Source organism: Glandiceps talaboti, chromosome 5 (genome assembly GCF_964340395.1).
Source record: "Glandiceps talaboti chromosome 5, keGlaTala1.1, whole genome shotgun sequence".
NCBI classification, from domain to species: Eukaryota; Metazoa; Hemichordata; class Enteropneusta; family Spengelidae; genus Glandiceps; species Glandiceps talaboti.
The window spans coordinates 9737084-9756193 of record NC_135553.1 but is presented as its reverse complement, the minus strand read 5'-3'; the positions used below and the strand labels follow the sequence as shown (position 1 = coordinate 9756193).

The following is a 19110-nucleotide window of genomic DNA, read 5'->3' as shown; positions in this document are numbered from 1 at the left end:
ATAAAGAGTAACAGGTGCACTGGACAAATATTTTGATATGATACTAAATAGGAAGACAGGAAGCAACCCTTGTTTGGATTATCACGCCAGAAAATACAACTGTGAAAGTACACTAGTTCCATGGTAATTTCTGCACTGAGAACTCATATGTCACTATGGGAATGTTTGGCAAAAAAGGTGGCATTTGAAAGTTTTCGAAATTTGGTTACCATTTCAAGAACAAAATATTTTTCTGGTAATGTATCTGGATCAGTTACTATCAGTAACGAATGACCAATTGATACGTGGGAATTATATACAATTAGACTTTTGGACAAATATGCTTAATTTTCCATTTTTACATGTTGATGTTACCGTAGTAAACATGAATTCGAAGTAATGTTAGCAAACACATGATTGGCTAAATTTCTCGAATTATTTGTGTCTTGACTAATCAGAACGTCTTAGACATTCAGACATACGCATTCAGCGCATGCGTCTATTTTACATAGTGTATGAAACTTTTAACGTGTTTGAGACAGTTCCACGTTGTATTTATATGTATGTGGCGATATTTAGAAGGCGACAAGGAGCTTCCGAAGAAGAAGACGAAACAGAGTTCCCCATGTGTGTGGCCATGATCAAAACAAACTGACGGAAAACATATAAACTACTCTGTAAATGGCGTTTTAACTAATAAAGAAGGCAGGTACACTTCGTGAGATATCTCCAGTACGATAGTTTTTTTTTTGTAAAAACAGTAAAAGAAATGCGTAGTCTGATTGCTTTCAATTTGATGCATATGATAATGTATGTCCTGTTATGTTGTAATCAACGTAAAACTTAGAAATGTTGCATTTTTGTTGCCATTGTTGTATCTGGAAAAATACTGCATCATGCCAAACACGGGTACATAGTGGATGACATAGGACAGTACGGTCAACACATCACGCTCCCACGTCAAAAAAACTCGCACTGTAAGACATGTTTAGCCATAGTTCTCTTCATCATGGTCAGATTTCTTACACAAACAGTCAGAGACGATACTCAATACACCACGGTAGGGTGTACGAGTAGGGCTTCATGGGGGGGGGGGGGGCTTCAGTACATATTTGTAAAGACTGAAGGAAGACGAAACCGCTCCGTGTCACTGTGTGGATGGAAATTGAATAAAGCGAATACACAGTTTTCAAGAGGGATAGTTATGCGACAAAACTTTCTGCTATGATGAATTTGTGATGAATTTGTGGTCTAAGTTTGCTAAGGGTGGGAAAGCTACATCAGTTGTTGACACAGACGATGAATCTGACTTTGGATTATGTGATTCAGAATTTAGTGAATCGTACAGAGAGTAAGGAGAGGACTGTGAGCTCTTAGAGATTGCAGATAATGTAGATTTATTGATTCATTCATTCATATCTACAATCTATGGATCTGTATTTCTATGATGGAATGAATACATTCAGTCTCAGGCCACTCAGGCCACTATAGTCTATAGGAACAGATTAATCGAGAATGAATATTCATAGTCTCTGGGTTCATAGTTACAAATGAAAATCTCTTCTCACAGAGTCAAAAATTACTAGGTTGCGAATCCAAAAGTTACTGCCAAGTTTACTTCCAAGTTGTATTTTTTGACTCTGTGAGTGGAAATTTTCAATTGTTAGATATGTTGTATCATATTAAAGTTCAAAATCATTTAATCTGTAATGGGGGGGGGGGGTGTAGATACAGGTCGTGAATGTGAACTGCATTGAATATGGACCAGCAGTTTTCCTTAAGGACCAGCAGCATTTGCTACATGTCGGTCCTTATGACCAGTAGTCATTTTCCCTTAAGTTCACACACTGCTTGACACATAACTAATTGTAGTATTAATTGAGAATTGCATGGATATAAAGTAAAATGAACTTATGACAAGGTGACCCATGTTGACATTTACATATCAAATATGTAGGGATGACGCGTACGTGTGGCTCGAGTTAATATTCATATAAGAATGAAAGACGATAAGTGTATAAAGGTTTACCACAGGAAACAGGTCGATTAAATGATTTTATGCTCGTGATTTTCTCTATATTTCAAATTAAAGTTTTAAATATTGCCATCGTAACTATAGTTTCCTCTCGCTGTTTTTTTTTTCCAATTTCCTACCTTAGCAGTATTATAAGAGTTTACCAGCTTTGCATTATAAGTAGATTAATAGAACAAACTCACGACGGCCTAATTGCCCAATTAACACATCTGACAGTGACTGTAAACATCTACTTATCCGACTAATGTGATAGGATATGTTTACACTCACTGTGCAATAGTCTGTGAGTTTGTTCCAGGATTAGCAATCTACTGATTAATGCAAAGTTGGTCAACTCTGATAAGACATTGATAAAAGGTAGGAAATAGGAAAAAACAGTGACAGGAAGCAATAGTTATGACAGCTATATTTAATAGGAGTCCGGAAAATCGCGAGAACAAAATCATTCATACGTCCTGTTCCCTATGGGTTTACATAAATATACTGTAACGAATTGACCCCGATGAATTAATGGTCTCTTAGGGAGCCTTCAGTAATTACAGGGGGGTTAGGGGGTGGTCAGTTTTTATAAGTCGGCTCTAGGGGGAGGGCCATATTTAGAAAAATGGATTATGGGAGGGTCACATTTTACTTTGACTCATTGTATTTGACTAAATTGGCATTATTTTTTAATTTTTGCCACCCCACCGCTACCACCGGTTCCAGCTCGGAGTAAACCGGGAACAGTTAGGTTGGGGATAATGTTGTGGTGGGGAGATGTTGTCCCCCAGTCCCGACAATGTCGTGAGTGTGCTCATCTAGTCTTTTGGAGTTCTAGTCTTATGCTCAGCACCAAAATATATCAAAAGACAAGTATTACTGCAGCGCCTTCACACCAAGTCTGATACTGTGGTGGTGGTGGTGGTGGTGGTGGTGGTGGTGGTGGTGGTGGTGGTGATGGTGGTGGTGGTGGTGGTGGTGGTGGTGGTGGTGGTGGTGGTGGTGGTAGTAGTAGTAGTAGTAGTAGTAGTAGTAGTGGGCAACATGCAATGCATTTAAAATGATCAATGTGATTGTAACTGTGGGATCAAGTCCTTACCATTGGCTCAGAGACTTGTTTCCTTGTTCATGTCTCACAGAATTTTAACCCATCAAAAATATTTGAACGGGAAAGGTCACATTTTAGAGAAAGGATTTTGAGGGAAAACCACTTTTAGCACGTCGAAATCGCGGAAGGTTCACATTTTCCCCCACCCCCTGTAATTGCTGAAGGCTCTCTCAATAGGGATGACAGACGATTAGTGTACCAGACTGAGGGTTTACAGAAATATACAACAATGAATTGACCCGAAGTAATTGTTAGGGGTTACAGAAATATATGTAACGTTTATGTTTCATTTGGGTGTGTGGTTTCTCTGTCTCAAGGAATTAGAAAAATACGTCCTCTGCTTTTGTAAGCAGAGAAGGGGATTAAATGATGTTTATACGAGCTAGGGGATGTGCCACCATATGGGTCTGTGCAACTGGATGACGTGTTATGGACATCACGTGATTCACTGTATTAGCAGGTGCCACCCCTCTTAATCGCAGTAAGAAACCCTAAATTTTGATGTGTAGGGTATTGTAACCAAGTACATTCCATGATGTCCGTTTTAGAAATTAAGTACAATGTTTTGGAGAAAGGCTACCATGAACTCCACTGGAGTCTGTCTACTCTAAGCTTAGGTGGTGAGTAGCTTGTGAAAATACACCTGCAATTCAGAAAACGAATTCCATTCTGACGTCATGTTTCTAGGATGCAGGTTTCTCAGATTCTCATAGATAGTCGAAGGATATACGTAGTATTACAGGAATCTCAATATATAGGAAAGGAAGTCTTTTATTCATAGAAATGTATTCCATTGCCTTCAATTTATGTTGCAAGAAAACTTTTAAGACTGGTTGAAACGGGGTGCAGACTACAAACTGGAAATTGATAATACCGCGCCCTCGCTCAAATTGAGTGTGTCATCACCGCTTGGTATTCTGTAGAAGTGTACATAGGGGATTATTTTTTAATTTTGGCATCCCACAGCTGCCACCGGTCATACACCCCACTGCTGCCACATTGGTTAAGATTATATTAGGTTTAGGTACCGTAATATCAATTAAATCAGACACTTATCGATCGAACTTGATTATCGATCAAGAAAGCGGTATTAGTTTTCGGAGATGGGCAATCTGGTGACATTACCATGTAAGTATTGTCTAACGCTTACTGCACTGGTATAAAACTTTATATCTTTAAATATATGACTTGTCTTTTCAGTGAAAATTGAAATGTTCATTTAAAATGTGAAGATGTTAAACAAACACAAATGGGAACAGTTACCGCAGCGTTTCTAGGCAACGTGACATAAAGCGTCATTAAACAAATCATGCAAATTTGGAGATAATTCAGTTTTGTTTTCATATAGTGTATCCCCGCCTTCTCAAAACACAATATGTTACTTTTACACACGTGAGCGTCAGCTTGCATTTATGATGATGTGTACCAAACCGGGGAATAATTAGCAAGGCTAATTATTATTTGTAAAAATCAAGTAAATTCAATGATATCGATTTCAATTCACTATTTTTATTTATCTGCAGTCCTCTGAGTATCTTCTCTCTCTCTCTCTCTCTCTCTCTCTCTCTCTCTCTCTCTCTCTCTCTCTCTCTCTCTCTCTCTCTCTCTCTCTCTCTCTCTCTCTCTCTCTCTCTCCTTCCCTGTCTTTATGTCTGTCTGTCCATCCGTCCTCCCTCTCTCCCCTCCACTCTGTATGTCTGTCCATCCGTCCTCTCTCTTCGCTCCCTCCCCTCCTGCCCTGTTTGTTTGTATGTCTGTTCATCATCATCATCATCATCATCATCATCATCATCATCATCATCATCATCATCATCATCATCATCATCATCTCTCTCTCCTCCTTCCCTCTCTTTAAGTATATCTGTTCATCCGTCCTCTCCCCCCTCTGTCTGTCCATCCATCCTCTCTCTTCTCTCCCTCCCCTCCTTCCCAGTCTGTCTGTCTGTCTGTCTGTCTGTCTGTCTGTCTGTCTGTCTGTCTGTCTGTCTGTCTGTCTGTCTGTCCTCTCTCTCATGTCTGTTTCTCGCTCGCTAACATTCTCATGTATGAAAACCATTGTACTATATTCGCACTCTGTATACGTGTTTGTGGGGTGAGATGGGGTGGGGAGGTGGTGATGGTGGCGGTGTGTGTGTGTGTGTGTGTGGGGGGGGGGGGTGTTGGTTCAATGCAATTCCCATACATCTGATACAGCATAATTCTGACGCTGGCCAGATTGTCACGATGGCATCTTGGCATGCAAGATACCCCATACTATCATCAGCAAACAGTCGCACGTGAGCGGGTGCAACAGTAATTTTTAGTAAAAACCAGATGTAAACCGAATGCCTCCCGTGATGGCTAAAGCATATATATCTGTTCCTACGCACGTTGTTGGAATGCAATATAGCTATTATACACGATGTAGCACTTAATTGGAAAATCAATTATTTGCAAATATATGAAATTTGAAGCTTGCATACTTAAGATATTGCCTAATTGTCGAATTATTATGCAAATGAACCACCATGGCTACAACCTACATGAACATGCTTTAAGGGACACATCATGACATGCACTTCGTTACCATCACTGTATTTACTAAATTATCTGAAACTCAACTTACATTACAGCTTACATTACAAGATATTGCCTAAATGTAAAAAAAATGATCATTTATGAAAAATTACACACTACAATTGAAAAGTACATAAAAAAAACATCAAGCGTGTGCTTTGTTATGGTTGATGCACATACAAAATTATATGAAATTTGAAGTTTACATTCTTAAGAAATACCATAATTGCCAAAAATATCATTAATTATGCAAATTTGTCATTAAAACTAAAAGCTTCCACAACAAGCTCTAAAGTTTATGTGCGTTTAATTATCTAATTATTTAATTGTCATGAAATTGTAATTACCGTGTTTGATTTCAGGCATGACGCTGTTTATACATGTCGCCAACCACCCAGTTAGAGAAAATTTTATTGCAATAGCTGACATGGTCGTCAAGACAATAATTTAGACGTGCTTTTATAAATTTACGCCATCTCGTTTAAATAGGTATTGCTATCATTTTTCCTGAGAATAAGATAGTTTTAGTGATGATGATCATGTAAATACTCGTATGTCCTGTGTTTTCTGGCTAGCTTTGACATGCCTGCCTATAATGCCGATTTTCGCTCGTGGTTGATTGTAGCGGGCGGAGATACGGCCGGCTCTGTCTTTGCTCGGGAACCACGTTTGAAAGGTCGCACTCCGAACGACATGCTATCAAAGTTTTCCACGAACCACATTTTCCTCGTTGTTCTTTAGCCCGTCGACAGCTACTTCCATGTGTATTAATTCTAAATGTTTCCTATTCTTTTAACATACTTCTTGATCAGACTATTTTTTTCGCGCCATGTTTAAGGAAATACCAAAGCATTTTATTTGGCTATACAGTTCAGTTGCACATGATCTGAAAAATTAGGTTTAACGAGTTTATCAATAGTAGTCTTGCTGCATGTTCCAGTCTTTTGATTGTGGCGAGGACATTTCACCGTCGAGTACCCAACAATACTATAAGATAACGTCGTCCACTTTTCACCATCTTCCTAGATCCTGTTTACACATACTGGAAAAAACAAATTGATAATTATGGTTGTATGCGCCGGTGGAATTGAGTCGGAAAGTTACACTGTCGAGGACGCATGATTAAAATTTTGTTTCATACTCTTTTCCATGTTACAATTTGCTTTCTTTTATAGCATTTGTTGCATTTCTATGTTTTAAACGTCTGTTTCCTTTTGTGTGACCTGCACTCTTCCTATTCGCGTGTAAACTCTTGAAATCGCTCTAGCCATTGTTAAACTACACCACTATTGTAGTTCAAGAACACTCCCATGGCCATCAATTATGCAAAGCGTGTCATTGAGAATCACTGTAGTCGTATTCACATTCATTTCCATGCTTAAAAAGGGTATAAAGCATCAATATTTCGATTTTCGTTTTAAGTACAGTGTTGTTCAGAAGAAATTATCGTTCTCCAAAAATTACGAAACTTATTATTACTCTCGCATTCGTGTTTTTATTCTTAATTATCTGTAGGTTGACAAAACCACTATAGACAAACCCACACGTGTGGCTCTATTTAAAAAAATGTTATTGTTTAATATAATATTGATAACAAGATGACTACCAACATAGCATTTTCGTTCATCCTATCCCCACACCCAAAGTAATTCCTTCTAAGACTTCCACTTAACCTCTCAAAGATTCGTATACGATGTTGAATTCAATGCCAGATTATTTAGGTATTTCAAGGTGCCTGAAGCGCAAACGAGACAAGAGAATTCACCCTGTGCTTTCTTAATAGGTAGACGTAGAAGACGTCGTAAATTTGCTGTCGACAGTTCACAGGTGTGGCTCTATGTAAGTGTCATGATCTCTCACCTTTCTTTATCAAGGTAGACTTTGTGTCTATCTGTAGATATTGTTGTTGTTCATAAACTAAATTCCATACAAACATAAATAAACTCTACGGAGACATATATCTCCAGAAATGAATTGAATGCTCGAAGGACTCACAGAACTATCTTTGCATTATCCAGAGCGAACCCAACTCTTGTATAATTTAGTTTTTAGATATCACTCACCTTACAGCTTTTCATGCCCTTCTTAGTGGATTTTTATCTATTGAATTTGTTAGTCATCAACAATTGAGAAATGTATTGACTAGGGTTAACTTTTTATTACTGACAGTGACCTAAGATATTATTATCAAAACAAAAAATTATTAAGGTTTAATTTTTCATCAAAGTAAGAAATATCTTTATATACATGTAGCTACGTGTTCCCTTAGCCGAACAGAACTCTGTCTTTCGTCTGTAACGTATTTTCGTTCATCCTATCCCCACACCCAAAGTAATTCCTTCTAAGACTTCCACTTAACCTCTCAAAGATTCGTATACGATGTTGAATTCAATGCCAGATTATTTAGGTATTTCAGAGGAAGAAAATTCGTTCATTGAACTGTCAAATATCGATCTACATCATTACCAAGGGAAAGATATTTTATATTGTGATCACCCCTTTACGATATATTCCCACTAATATAATTCTTATGACTTCGCCATTTTTGTTGATGACAGCTCAGTTATCTCAAGGTTCTGCGAAAAGGAACAATTATGTACTTTCGTACCAACCCTCAATGATTGCTTACTATCTTGACAGTAACCAGGTCCTATTAGGGGGTCACAAGCTTTCATGGTCAGTTCAATGTCCTGGGATATGCAAACTAAAGTTATCGATGATTGCAAACTCTGCCTTGTGGACCTACCATGCGCTTGTGCACTTTATACCAACAACGTGCAACTACGTCCGAGTTTGTCGCATTGCAAAGGCAATCACACTTTCTTGGTAAATTATGTTGCGAACTTGCAGTTTGTTAGCACAGTATATCACCACCTTGACTTCTCAAACATTTCAGGCAGTAAGAGTTACGCATCTCCATGGAAAATAGAACTACCTGACCTTGATCTCTATAAGTACGATTGGGAAAGTTCCTTAGCCTCAATTCACTGCGCTTGAACCTTTCAAAGGTCGCCTAGGCACATTCTAAAAACACGAAAACGTTTATTTCTCGCATCGACAAATTGGCTTACTATAGCCAACCAAATTGTGACCTCTTCGATTCGCCTATTCCTTACCTAGCGAAAATACTAGTATTCTCCCCTCGGCAATATGCATCGTTATTAGTGTTGTTATTTGGACGTATTTGTTTTTGAAAGTTAGCCGAATCAATCACCATTTTTCAGACAGTCCTACTCTTAGGTAGCACTATGACTAAATGCGATATGACTAAGGCTTCCCCCTGTGATTTAATTACCTAAAACATCCTTACCTCCAGTCACTGAGATGCCCCATATTGGAGTTGACTTTTCGTTTTATTTTCAATATTTCTTAGCTTTTCTCTCAGCTATCATACTTTTGAGTTTAGGACGCTTGTTACCTAAGAAAACTAGATCAGTTCTGTGTTTCAGGGTCAAATTTCCCTACATACATTCGTCATCTGATGTTCTCTTAGAATTAACACCCGCTTCTGAATCTATTATATTGTGGGTCATGTGAGCAGGGATCGCTCGAACTCGTATAAACTTGAACTTGCTGCCAGAAAGCCCATTCTTTCGACCAAGCTTATACGGGGCTTCTTTCGTTCTACTTTACTATTGAGTTGGAAGGATCCCATCTTAATCCTAAATTCTGATGATAATTTGGACTAAAAGTTACCAACCTCTGTCCATGTACCTCAGCTCTTAGTAGCTTTAACCTTTGTCAAGGAATTCTAAGACAACGACATGTTTGCCGATTGCTCATAGGTCACCTGCCTACTTATACAGAGATCTGTTTGGAAAGTAAGCTAACTGCAAAACTTCCCACCACGAGTATCTATGATAAAGAAATATCCATTTGATCTAGAGTTACGTGGCAAGCAGCGTTGACTTCGAATTTCTGACGTTAAAAAAATGATTCGATGATGCCTCTACCATGTAATATACGATCTCGAAATTTTCATAAGTTCAGTCTTTCTAGGCATTCGTCACTGTATACTTTGTTTGTTTTATACTATTTCATTCTCACGATTTCAGTGAATTACTTAATTCTAATGCCACAATTGATTTTGATGTAATTTTAAGGCCACAACTCGCCATCTTTAAACGGCCATTACAGTTTTGATTTGTGATGAATACATTCAATAACGACAATTAGTCATAATTTTGAGACCCTTATGAAATGTATTCTGCTTCTGATTGCAATATACACATTTCATCTTATATTATTGTTATATCTTTTTTGAAAGCACCTTGATAATATTTTAGAAGACTTGGGACAAGTCTCATAGGAGACAGAACGATGTCATAATTCTATCATTTCTATTAAACCAGTATGTAGCCATCGTACAATATTTGATAATCTCGCTCCAACTACCATCTTGGACACTGCTTTGTTCGAACTTGCTTGAAAATAAGACAATACACTCGGAACCTAACTCTAGCCATGATGGCGCCACATGGTACTTGTCTATAGAAATGGTATTGAGTAACGTGTCCTAATGTAGGAGACATGTCTTAACGTTCATAAAGTTAGAAATTAAAGTTCAATCTCGCTCTTCTTAGGATATGTTAGCTAGGGTATATAAAGTGAGATTTAGACGATGTTCGTGTTTGATCGCTCGATGACGCCCTGGTCGCGGACACTTGAAGTCGTGATGCTTGAAGATTCATGGAATGCTGGCGTGCTGCAGAACCGTTCAACCCGATACTGTAACTTAGGTATGAATTAGGTTTTTGGTAACTTTAATATGTCTAGATGTATCAAGGTGCTTTCTCCTATAGGTATTAAATTCGTGATCAACGGAACCTCAAAATCCTGTCCAAGTGTGAGTTTATCCAGTGTGTGTCAACTTTCGATTCTGTGTACCTCGAGCTGCCAAGTTGAGTGCTTTTCCTTATCATGAGCTATATATTCTCCCCGACGACAACTTAGTACTTTTACATAATTATCAAAAGTCATTAATTATGCAAATTACTTATTACTATGAAAAGCTATAATAAATATCTCCACTTTGCTATCATCAATGAATATACCACATTATATGAAATTTGAAGCTTGCATTCTTAAAATACAGCCTGGTTGCTGATAATCATTAATTAATGCAAATGATTCATTAAAAGTAAAAACTATGTCAACAAACTTCATGGGATATGTTAGGACATGTGCGCATTGGTATGGTTTATATATGTACCAAAGTATATGAAATTTGAAGTTTGCATTCTTAAGATAGTCTAAATACCCAAAATCATTAATCATGAAGATTACTACTCATTATAACTAAATATTATGCCAACATGCTATAGAGGACATGTGTGCCTATAGTGGTTGATGTATGTGCCAAATGTTGCGAAATTTGAAAGTGTGTATTCTTTAAATATAGCTTAATTACTGAAAATCATAAATTATGCAAATTACACTTTAAAAGTATAAGCTACATCAATAGACTTGATACGACATATACGTTTTGTTATGTTAACGTATGTACCAAATTATATTGAATTAACCAATTGACCTAAATGGTCTAATTACTAAAAACCATCAATTATGCATATGACTATTTAATATTCATTGGATATATACCATAGTCTAATCAGGTCTTGCCTTCACCATATGGAAGATATGCAGCACGTTCCATTAGACTCGATCCAGTAGTTTTTGAGATATCGTGTCCACAGACAGACAGACAGACAGACAGACAGACAGACACATACATACATACATACATACATACATACATACATACATACATCCATCCATCCATCCATCCATCCATCCATCCATCCATCCATACATACATACATACATACATACATACATACATACATACATACATAGTATGTATACATACATACATACATACATACATACATACATACATACAGATCCTATAACATAACTCCCCGTAATTAATGGTATTATACAGTAGGACTAGTATTGTCTGTTCACTGCAGAATTATAGGCCCTCTTTGGATTTGAATTGCAATAAAATGTAGGTGTGATAAACAAACAGTTGTCTGGCAGAGTTATAGGAAGAGGTAGTTCAGAACGAAAGAAGGGCCCTATTGAAACCTATCCAGCTCCAGTGACAAGATTATACTAATGCGAAAACTAAAACATGGGTGATATGACTTGGCCGTCACCAGAATTCTGCTTTGTATTTCTTTCAAAGAATATATATTTTATTTTCATTTTCTGGTGGAATAAATATCAATTCAACTCAATATATAGTTGCGTAGTAATTACATTTATTTAATTCTAAACTACGGTCTAAAGTACACCACAGCAAATTTAATTAGACCACCACCGTTCCCCCTCTGATAAAACGAATTAAACAAGAAATTAAAGGAAAATGTCAACAATACGTTAGTGTTTCCATTGACTGAAATGCGGAGGCTATCAGTCCGTGAATATGTCTGGAGAAAACAATTCTTTCTAAATGGAGCTGTGTTAGATCGGCGTATAAATGAACTGATGTGAAATAATGAACAACGAATGAATTAGCCTAACAGTTTTTAATTTTCTAATGTTTTATCTCTTATACATAATTATCATAATACAATAATCTCCATATCGCAATAAATCCATATCGTTTGCATGTTGACGAAATCTCAAATCCTCGATTTTTGAACATTTCTCCATTACTTTCAGTATGTACTCGTTGATAAATGATGTATTTTGCTATTCCCTATTATAGCTAAGCAAACATTTGATTATGCGAGGTCATATCTTCTGTTGTTATTACATGTCGAAATATCAGGTGTTGGTAATCCTATTAGCAACTGTGAGAGAGAGAGAGAGAGAGAGAGAGAGAGAGAGAGAGAGAGAGAGAGAGAGAGAGAGAGAGAGAGAGAGAGAGAGAGAGAGAGAGAGAGAGAGAGAGAGAGAGAGAGAGAGAATGAGAATTTGATGAATATACGGATCCATAATAATGAAGTTAACGCCAGTCTCGCAGTATAAATACTGAAAATACAACGTCATTTTGCCTGTCACTCGAACAAATTTTGTTTGATCTTTAAAAAAAATCTTCATAGAAATCAGAAAGTGTGCCAATAAATTTTGTACTCTATGCTAAATGTTATCCTTCTCATATACCACTACAGGATATTACATGTACTTTCATATATTAAATCCAAATGTAATCCTCGTATTATTATCCATGGAGGTGTCTCACCCTTCATACCCCCCCCCCCCTTCCCGCGCCCGCGAACTTAACACTACGACCCAAGCTTAGGCCTTAGAAAATTGTGTAGTTAAGATTACGCTCAATTTTAGAATAGGTGGGGTAGGTACATATTTTTTCATGTGTGAGTGTCTAGTTCAGGTAGTTATGTTTTCCATTGTTTTCCAAATGGTCTCTGTGTTATTGGTTTCCTCCCATCAGATGTACAGCCATTACAAATTGGAAAAACAGTGTCATATTGTCACTTTATAAGTTGCTGCCAGTTTCCGCATCCACTGTTTCTTGCGAGCCTTCACAAATTTCGCGATTTTGCAATTTTTTTTCTCGGCTGTATAAAAAAAATCAGGGTCGCTTAACCACACATATTTTTTAGTAGGCCTTACTAGTAAAACAAATGTTTATCCATTGTACAGCCTATACACTTTTCTACATTCTTGCATTCAGTGTATGAGATCCTTACCTGTTTGGTACCTTCCAAGAGTTTCCAAACTCTGTTGCGTCATCGGTTCGAGAACCATCGGGCATGACAAAGTCGTCGTCGGGATCGCCATTACTGTTCCCTAGCATACCACAAAGCTGTCCCCGGAGACTTTCCGTGTCTTCTACCACTCCAACCTCGACAGTGTGCTCTCCGTAAGTTACCCACAGTCCATGGTCGTTCAGGTAGAGTAACTTAGTGTTGGGGATGTTGGTATTTTCAAGACTCAAGTTCGGCAACGTAAATGTACCATCCTTGTAGGTGTTTCCATCAAGCTATTCATTCCAAACGGTCACGGATTACATGAAAGAGAGAAAATATGAAGTGAGCTGAACATAGTTTTGAGTCGGTACGCAAACAAAGTAGTGTTACAACATGTTGACAGATTTAGAAGATACAAGGTTGGATCAATGACGCTTGATGTAACTGCGCTTACAGTAGGGTGGTGTCTCTAAAAGCAAATTTGCTTTCCTCAAATTCAACCTCATTCAGTGTGTTCACTATATTGGTTGCATGGTGAGTATATTCTACACAACAAGGTCACTATTATTCACTCGTGTAATCTATTACAGGTAACAACAATAGTTTTATTTTGTGCCTAGGCGTAAAATAATGTTTGGTCCCGGTTACCCGACCCCCGCCTAGCTTTTCACTGCCCACCCTAAACTTTTTTTTTTACGTATTCGAGAAAAAAAAGTAATAAAATGGCAAAAATTGTGAAGTCTCACGAGAAATAAACTGCCATCAACTGAAAAAGACACCCTAAAAATGTTCTTCCAATTTGTAATGGCTATGTATCTGATAGAGAGAACTCAGTAAACGACAGAGACCATTTGAAAAACGATGGAAAATCTGAAACAGACACTCACGCAGAAAAACAAAATAAAACTACTTCATATATTGTAAAATTGAGCGCAACCGGAACCATACAATTTTTTATTACGACCTATCACACGTCGACCCTAAACTTATTTTACGTATTCGAGAAAAAAAGTATAAAATCGCGAAAATAGTGAAGTCTCAATAAAAAATTTCAAAAGACAATATGTAAAACTATTCTTCCAATCTGTAATGGCTGCATATCTGATGACAAGAAACCAATAGCACAGAGACCATATGGAAAACAACGGAAAACGTAACTACCCGAACTAGAGAGTCACATATGAAAAAAAAAATTAAAAATAAAATAAAAAATCTACCTACCCCACCTTTTCTAAAATTGAATGTGATTTGAACCACACAATTCTTTTACGCCCAATGCGAAAATTCTTCCATTTCTTGATACGACATTTTTAGGGGAAAAAATATAGTATTTAGGGCTACAAAACAGATTCCATCTGAACGAAAAATTGTTCACCTTCCCTCCAGTAAACGAATTAGTTTTTTTTATACTACATTTAACTATTAAGCTTGCCCCTTACACGTGTTAGATAGTGTGTTGCAACTCAGACCACTAACTAACTATTTAGTCGTCTGAGGTTGCAATAGTTCCCCCATGGTGAAATCATATATAGTTAACACCAAACGTACCGTAACCCTAGAATGTTCGTGTAAAGCCACTGCATGCAGCCTAGGATTAGTTGTGATGATTTGAACGCCAACGATGCGACGAGCCTTGTTGTTCACTAACATCCCATGCTTAGCTTGTATTTCGAAGTGTGGTGGATTGTTCTCACAATCTTTCAGCAGGACATAAGTGCAATTTCCATTGAAATTAAACTTCCGTCCGTCGAGCGTGTGATAATGGGGATCTCCATTGCCACCCCCACAACCACATGCTATGAGAATAGAAGAACCAGCTAATCAGTATATTGTAAATGGCACAGGTGCAATGCATGGTTTTTTGATACCAACATAGTAATAAACTAACAATTCTTGTAGTTGCGTGTGTGTATATACGTATTTGTATATCTGTATATTGTAATATATATATATATATATATATATATATATATATATATATATATATATATATATATATATAGACACATATACATATACACATATGTATGTATGTATGTATGTATGTATGTATGTATGTATGTATGTATGTATGTATGTATGTATGTATGTATGTGTCTGTTTCAAATTAGCAACTGCGTTCTCTAACAGCAAATGTATAAGGATGGAAGCAATGACGTCATTTTTAATGCGGTATAATGATTGACATAGACATGATCACTCGCACAGTTTATTTAGTAACACAGGTAGGGGAATTTAGCATTTGAATTTTCTTTACATCAACCTGTTAGTTTTTGTGTCATGTGTACGTGAGTCTATAGTTCTAAAGTCAAAACTTACCAGTTGCGACGACGCTGGATGTTCGCTCAAAGATACTCCTATTTGCCGAATAGACGTACGCAGTCAAATTATAATTAGTACAATTAAGGAGATTGGGAAAAGACGTCTGAAAAATTGTAAAACCAGTGACGGAGTTGATATTCGCAGTCACGTTTTCAAAAGTTAGGGTTTCTGGTGGGTTATCTTGAGGAAATACGGCGACTTCCATGGTTCCATTTTCGTATGTACCAACTTCGTCTTGAATTGTATAACTAATTGAAAAACACTGAACTCCTGTTATCACCTTAACCACTGGATCTGTTGCAAACGAATGGTCGATTGGTTAGTTTCTTTTCAAATGTATATACTGTACAGATAACCTCAAACAGAAAGTCGTCAGTCAACAAAAAATTTCGCCGACACTGACATGTTTTATTGTCTGACGCAACAAATATCTTTCCGACATATTGCTACATTTCTTTGCCTTAACTCTCTTACAGCGAATTTCACAATACCTTGCAATTGCAGCTTTTCTGCTTGATACAACCACGCAGAAACCAATAAGAAACTCGACAAGCTACACTTTAAGATAGCAAGATTTAATGGGGTACAGTTTCTTGCTACATTTTGTCGAAGTTAAATGAACTACACGTGCCGCCATACAGATATCAAATGAACACCGCAAAGGACATTTTAGGCACGATGATAGTCAGACGGTAAAATGTTAATGTGATATTTGTCGAGTCTGACAGTAACATGTTAGTATGATTTTTATAGAATCAGACGGTGAAATGTTAGTAAGATTTTTGTCGAATCAGACGGTAAAATGTTAGTATGATTTATATAGAGTCAGGCGGTGAAATGTTCGTATTATTTTTATAGTCAGACGGTGAAATGTTAGTAAGATTTTTATAGAGTCAGATGGTGAAATGTTAGTAAGATTTCTGTCGAATCAGACGATATAAAATGTTATTTTTATCGAGTCATTCAATTTCCTGTTTCAGGTTAGCTGGAATTGGATTTGCTTGGTAGTGACGACAAGAACTCGAACTTGCTCGACATAAATTACTCGGATCTACATAGTAAGAAAGTAATTGAAACTACAAACCTTCTCCCGGAGGAAGAGTCACATCGCTTGGTAAAGTAAAACCAAGAGGTAGATATTGTCTTTTGTGGCCCTGCGCATCAATGTGAAAGAGAAAGAAGGATATATAGTATGGGCAAGACTTCGTGTTTGTTTATGAAATAAAACTTGTGTATTATCTTTTTCATATTACTGTACTAATATTTGCAAGATAACTCTAAATTGTGCTGTTATGCTACGATTTTTTCATTCTTTCTTCAGTTTTACCAGACCATTGATGCTCATTCTTTGTTTATTGGTTGTTCTCCCCTCTTTTTGTGAAGACTGAGTCGTTGCAATATTAGACTGATGTACAATATGAACCACATATAGTTGCAGATGTCAACAATTTGAACGAAAGTCTGAATCAAATTTAGTGAATTTTATAAATCAGATACCGTAATGTGACTATATGAAAACCACTTCAATAAACTGTAAACGATAACCCTTGTCCAAGAGATTTCTGTATACTATTTTATCACAAGCAATATTCACTCATTCACCCACTTTAAATAGTTTACCTTTTTCATGGAAAAAACTCTAGATGACACCAAAGTGGCGAGAGAACACGCCAATGACGCTACCAATAGCAATTTCACACTGAACATCTTCGAAGTGAAAGCTTTTTCGTTTGGTAGAAGTTAGATACCACTTATACGTACAGTAACTGTTGTCTACCGAAAATGTTACGTGGATGGCAGCTATATATACATTCAACGTGTTGCGTGGCCATGGCAACGTAAGCGTGGTATGCAAATGTGATGCATTGGAGTGAGAGCAAACCCTGCCCCATGACATTTACTTTATAGGATGTATACCGCGTAAGATAAACTACTGTGTTTTCCACAAATAGAGGTGAAAATGTTAATATCTATGTAACCGTCCTAGCCTTGTCCTAAGAGCGTCACTTTCTATTTTTATGTAACAGGTTCATGACCCACTGTACTGAATCGACTGAAGCTTAAACTTATCCGACATACCGACCCACCATTTTTAAGGTGTTACGGTGAAAAACACTAGAATTAACTAAGGTTGCCCTTACGAGAACAATAACAGACTAAGACAAAACAGAACCAGATACAAACTGAATGCCTCTCTTAAAACCGGGTACTTAAAAAGGACGTGGACTTGCGAGAGTTGCCATAATGGTGGGATATTCAAATGGAATGGAACTCAGACCGAATGTGTCTATTACACTCACTATATTGTATGATTTAGCTACCTAAATTTTTCAACATACGATTTGTAAGTGTTCTAAGCACAAATATGCATAAATCGTATTTCGATGGGTGAAGAAATTACTTCAGAATTTCCAATCAAACGTATTATATCGCCGGTATAACTGGCTCGACGTAGTTTGAATTTGTTTGATTGACAGCTGTCCAGCTGCAGTGTAGTGAATTTTTTACATTTTGAAGACAACGAAGCAACGTATTTGCATTTACTTCTAGTCAAGCCCCAACCTCCCTCTGTCACATCTTGATCGGTGGATGCCTTCAAGGCATCCATACAGTGCGACTAATATGTGTTTCGCCTTCATCTTCCGTTGATCATTTACCAGTATTGGTTATTTCAACGCACTGAATCTGAGTCTGATTCTGAAGTAGCGATACAGTATTCATCTAGGGACTATCTAAATCTGTTACTAAATGATTTTCAGTAGTAAGTAAACACCAGTTTGTCCATGAAATCATGACTTGCTTTACTGCTGTTGTTTTAATTTACGGTGTACATGTATTAAAACTGTAAGAAACAATTATCAAGGCTTAGAGGTATAAGCGTACAATGTAGATTATTGCAAACAGCGATGGTAGCTATGATAGTTTCAAAATTTCAAATGCTATCTCCTTGCCTTCATAATCAAGTTGGCAAAATATACCAATGTGACTCAATCCTGCAGGTGTATTTATGGTCAGAGGCAAACGATTTTGAAGGACTGGGAAATTGAGGAATCAATATTCTGAAATATCGATATAACGAAAACAAACATTGAGTAGTTGTGTCACGTCTAAAATCATATTGTCATATGTTTGGTTGAGAAATAACATGGAAAGTGTATAAAATGTCATAGACCATCAACTTTTGGGACTTGTTTTATTGATCAACTTTTTTTTTGTTTCTCAACATGCTTATTTTACTGATATGTGAACTCATCAAGCAATTTGACCATTTTATTTTGGTCACAATTTTGTTTCAATAAACCATACATTATCTCCGATTAACCGAGTAACCATGCCGATGCCATGTTTACCCCTAGGTACACACAAACAGGAAGTATGGCGCCACGTCAAATTTTGGAAAGGTCTATTAGAAAGAGCTAACACAACTGTATAGTATTAGATGAACGTATACAAACAAAGGTCAACAACAA

General features: G+C 37.1%; 1 protein-coding gene across 1 annotated transcript; it reads right to left on the bottom strand.

Annotated features, from left to right (window-relative positions):
• Positions 1-12332: 12332 nt before the first annotated feature.
• Positions 12333-15845, bottom strand: LOC144435012 (BMP-binding endothelial regulator protein-like). Its single transcript, XM_078123546.1, has 4 exons — positions 15638-15845; positions 14867-15114; positions 13319-13611; positions 12333-12457 (listed from the first exon to the last, which is right to left on the bottom strand). Exons 1-4 carry the CDS (start codon positions 15843-15845, stop codon positions 12451-12453), a joined length of 756 nt encoding a protein of 251 aa, XP_077979672.1. The 3' UTR covers positions 12333-12450.
• Positions 15846-19110: the final 3265 nt, after the last annotated feature.

Coding starts and splice junctions, on each gene's coding strand:
- LOC144435012 (XM_078123546.1), bottom strand. CDS start 15,845: ATGGAAGTCGCCGTATTTCCTCAAGATAACCCACCAGAAACCCTAACT. Junction 15,115..15,637: donor ATCCAGCGTCGTCGCAACTG/GTAAGTTTTGAC, acceptor CTATTCTCATAG/CATGTGGTTGTGGGGGTGGC. Junction 13,612..14,866: donor ACGAACATTCTAGGGTTACG/GTACGTTTGGTG, acceptor TGGAATGAATAG/CTTGATGGAAACACCTACAA.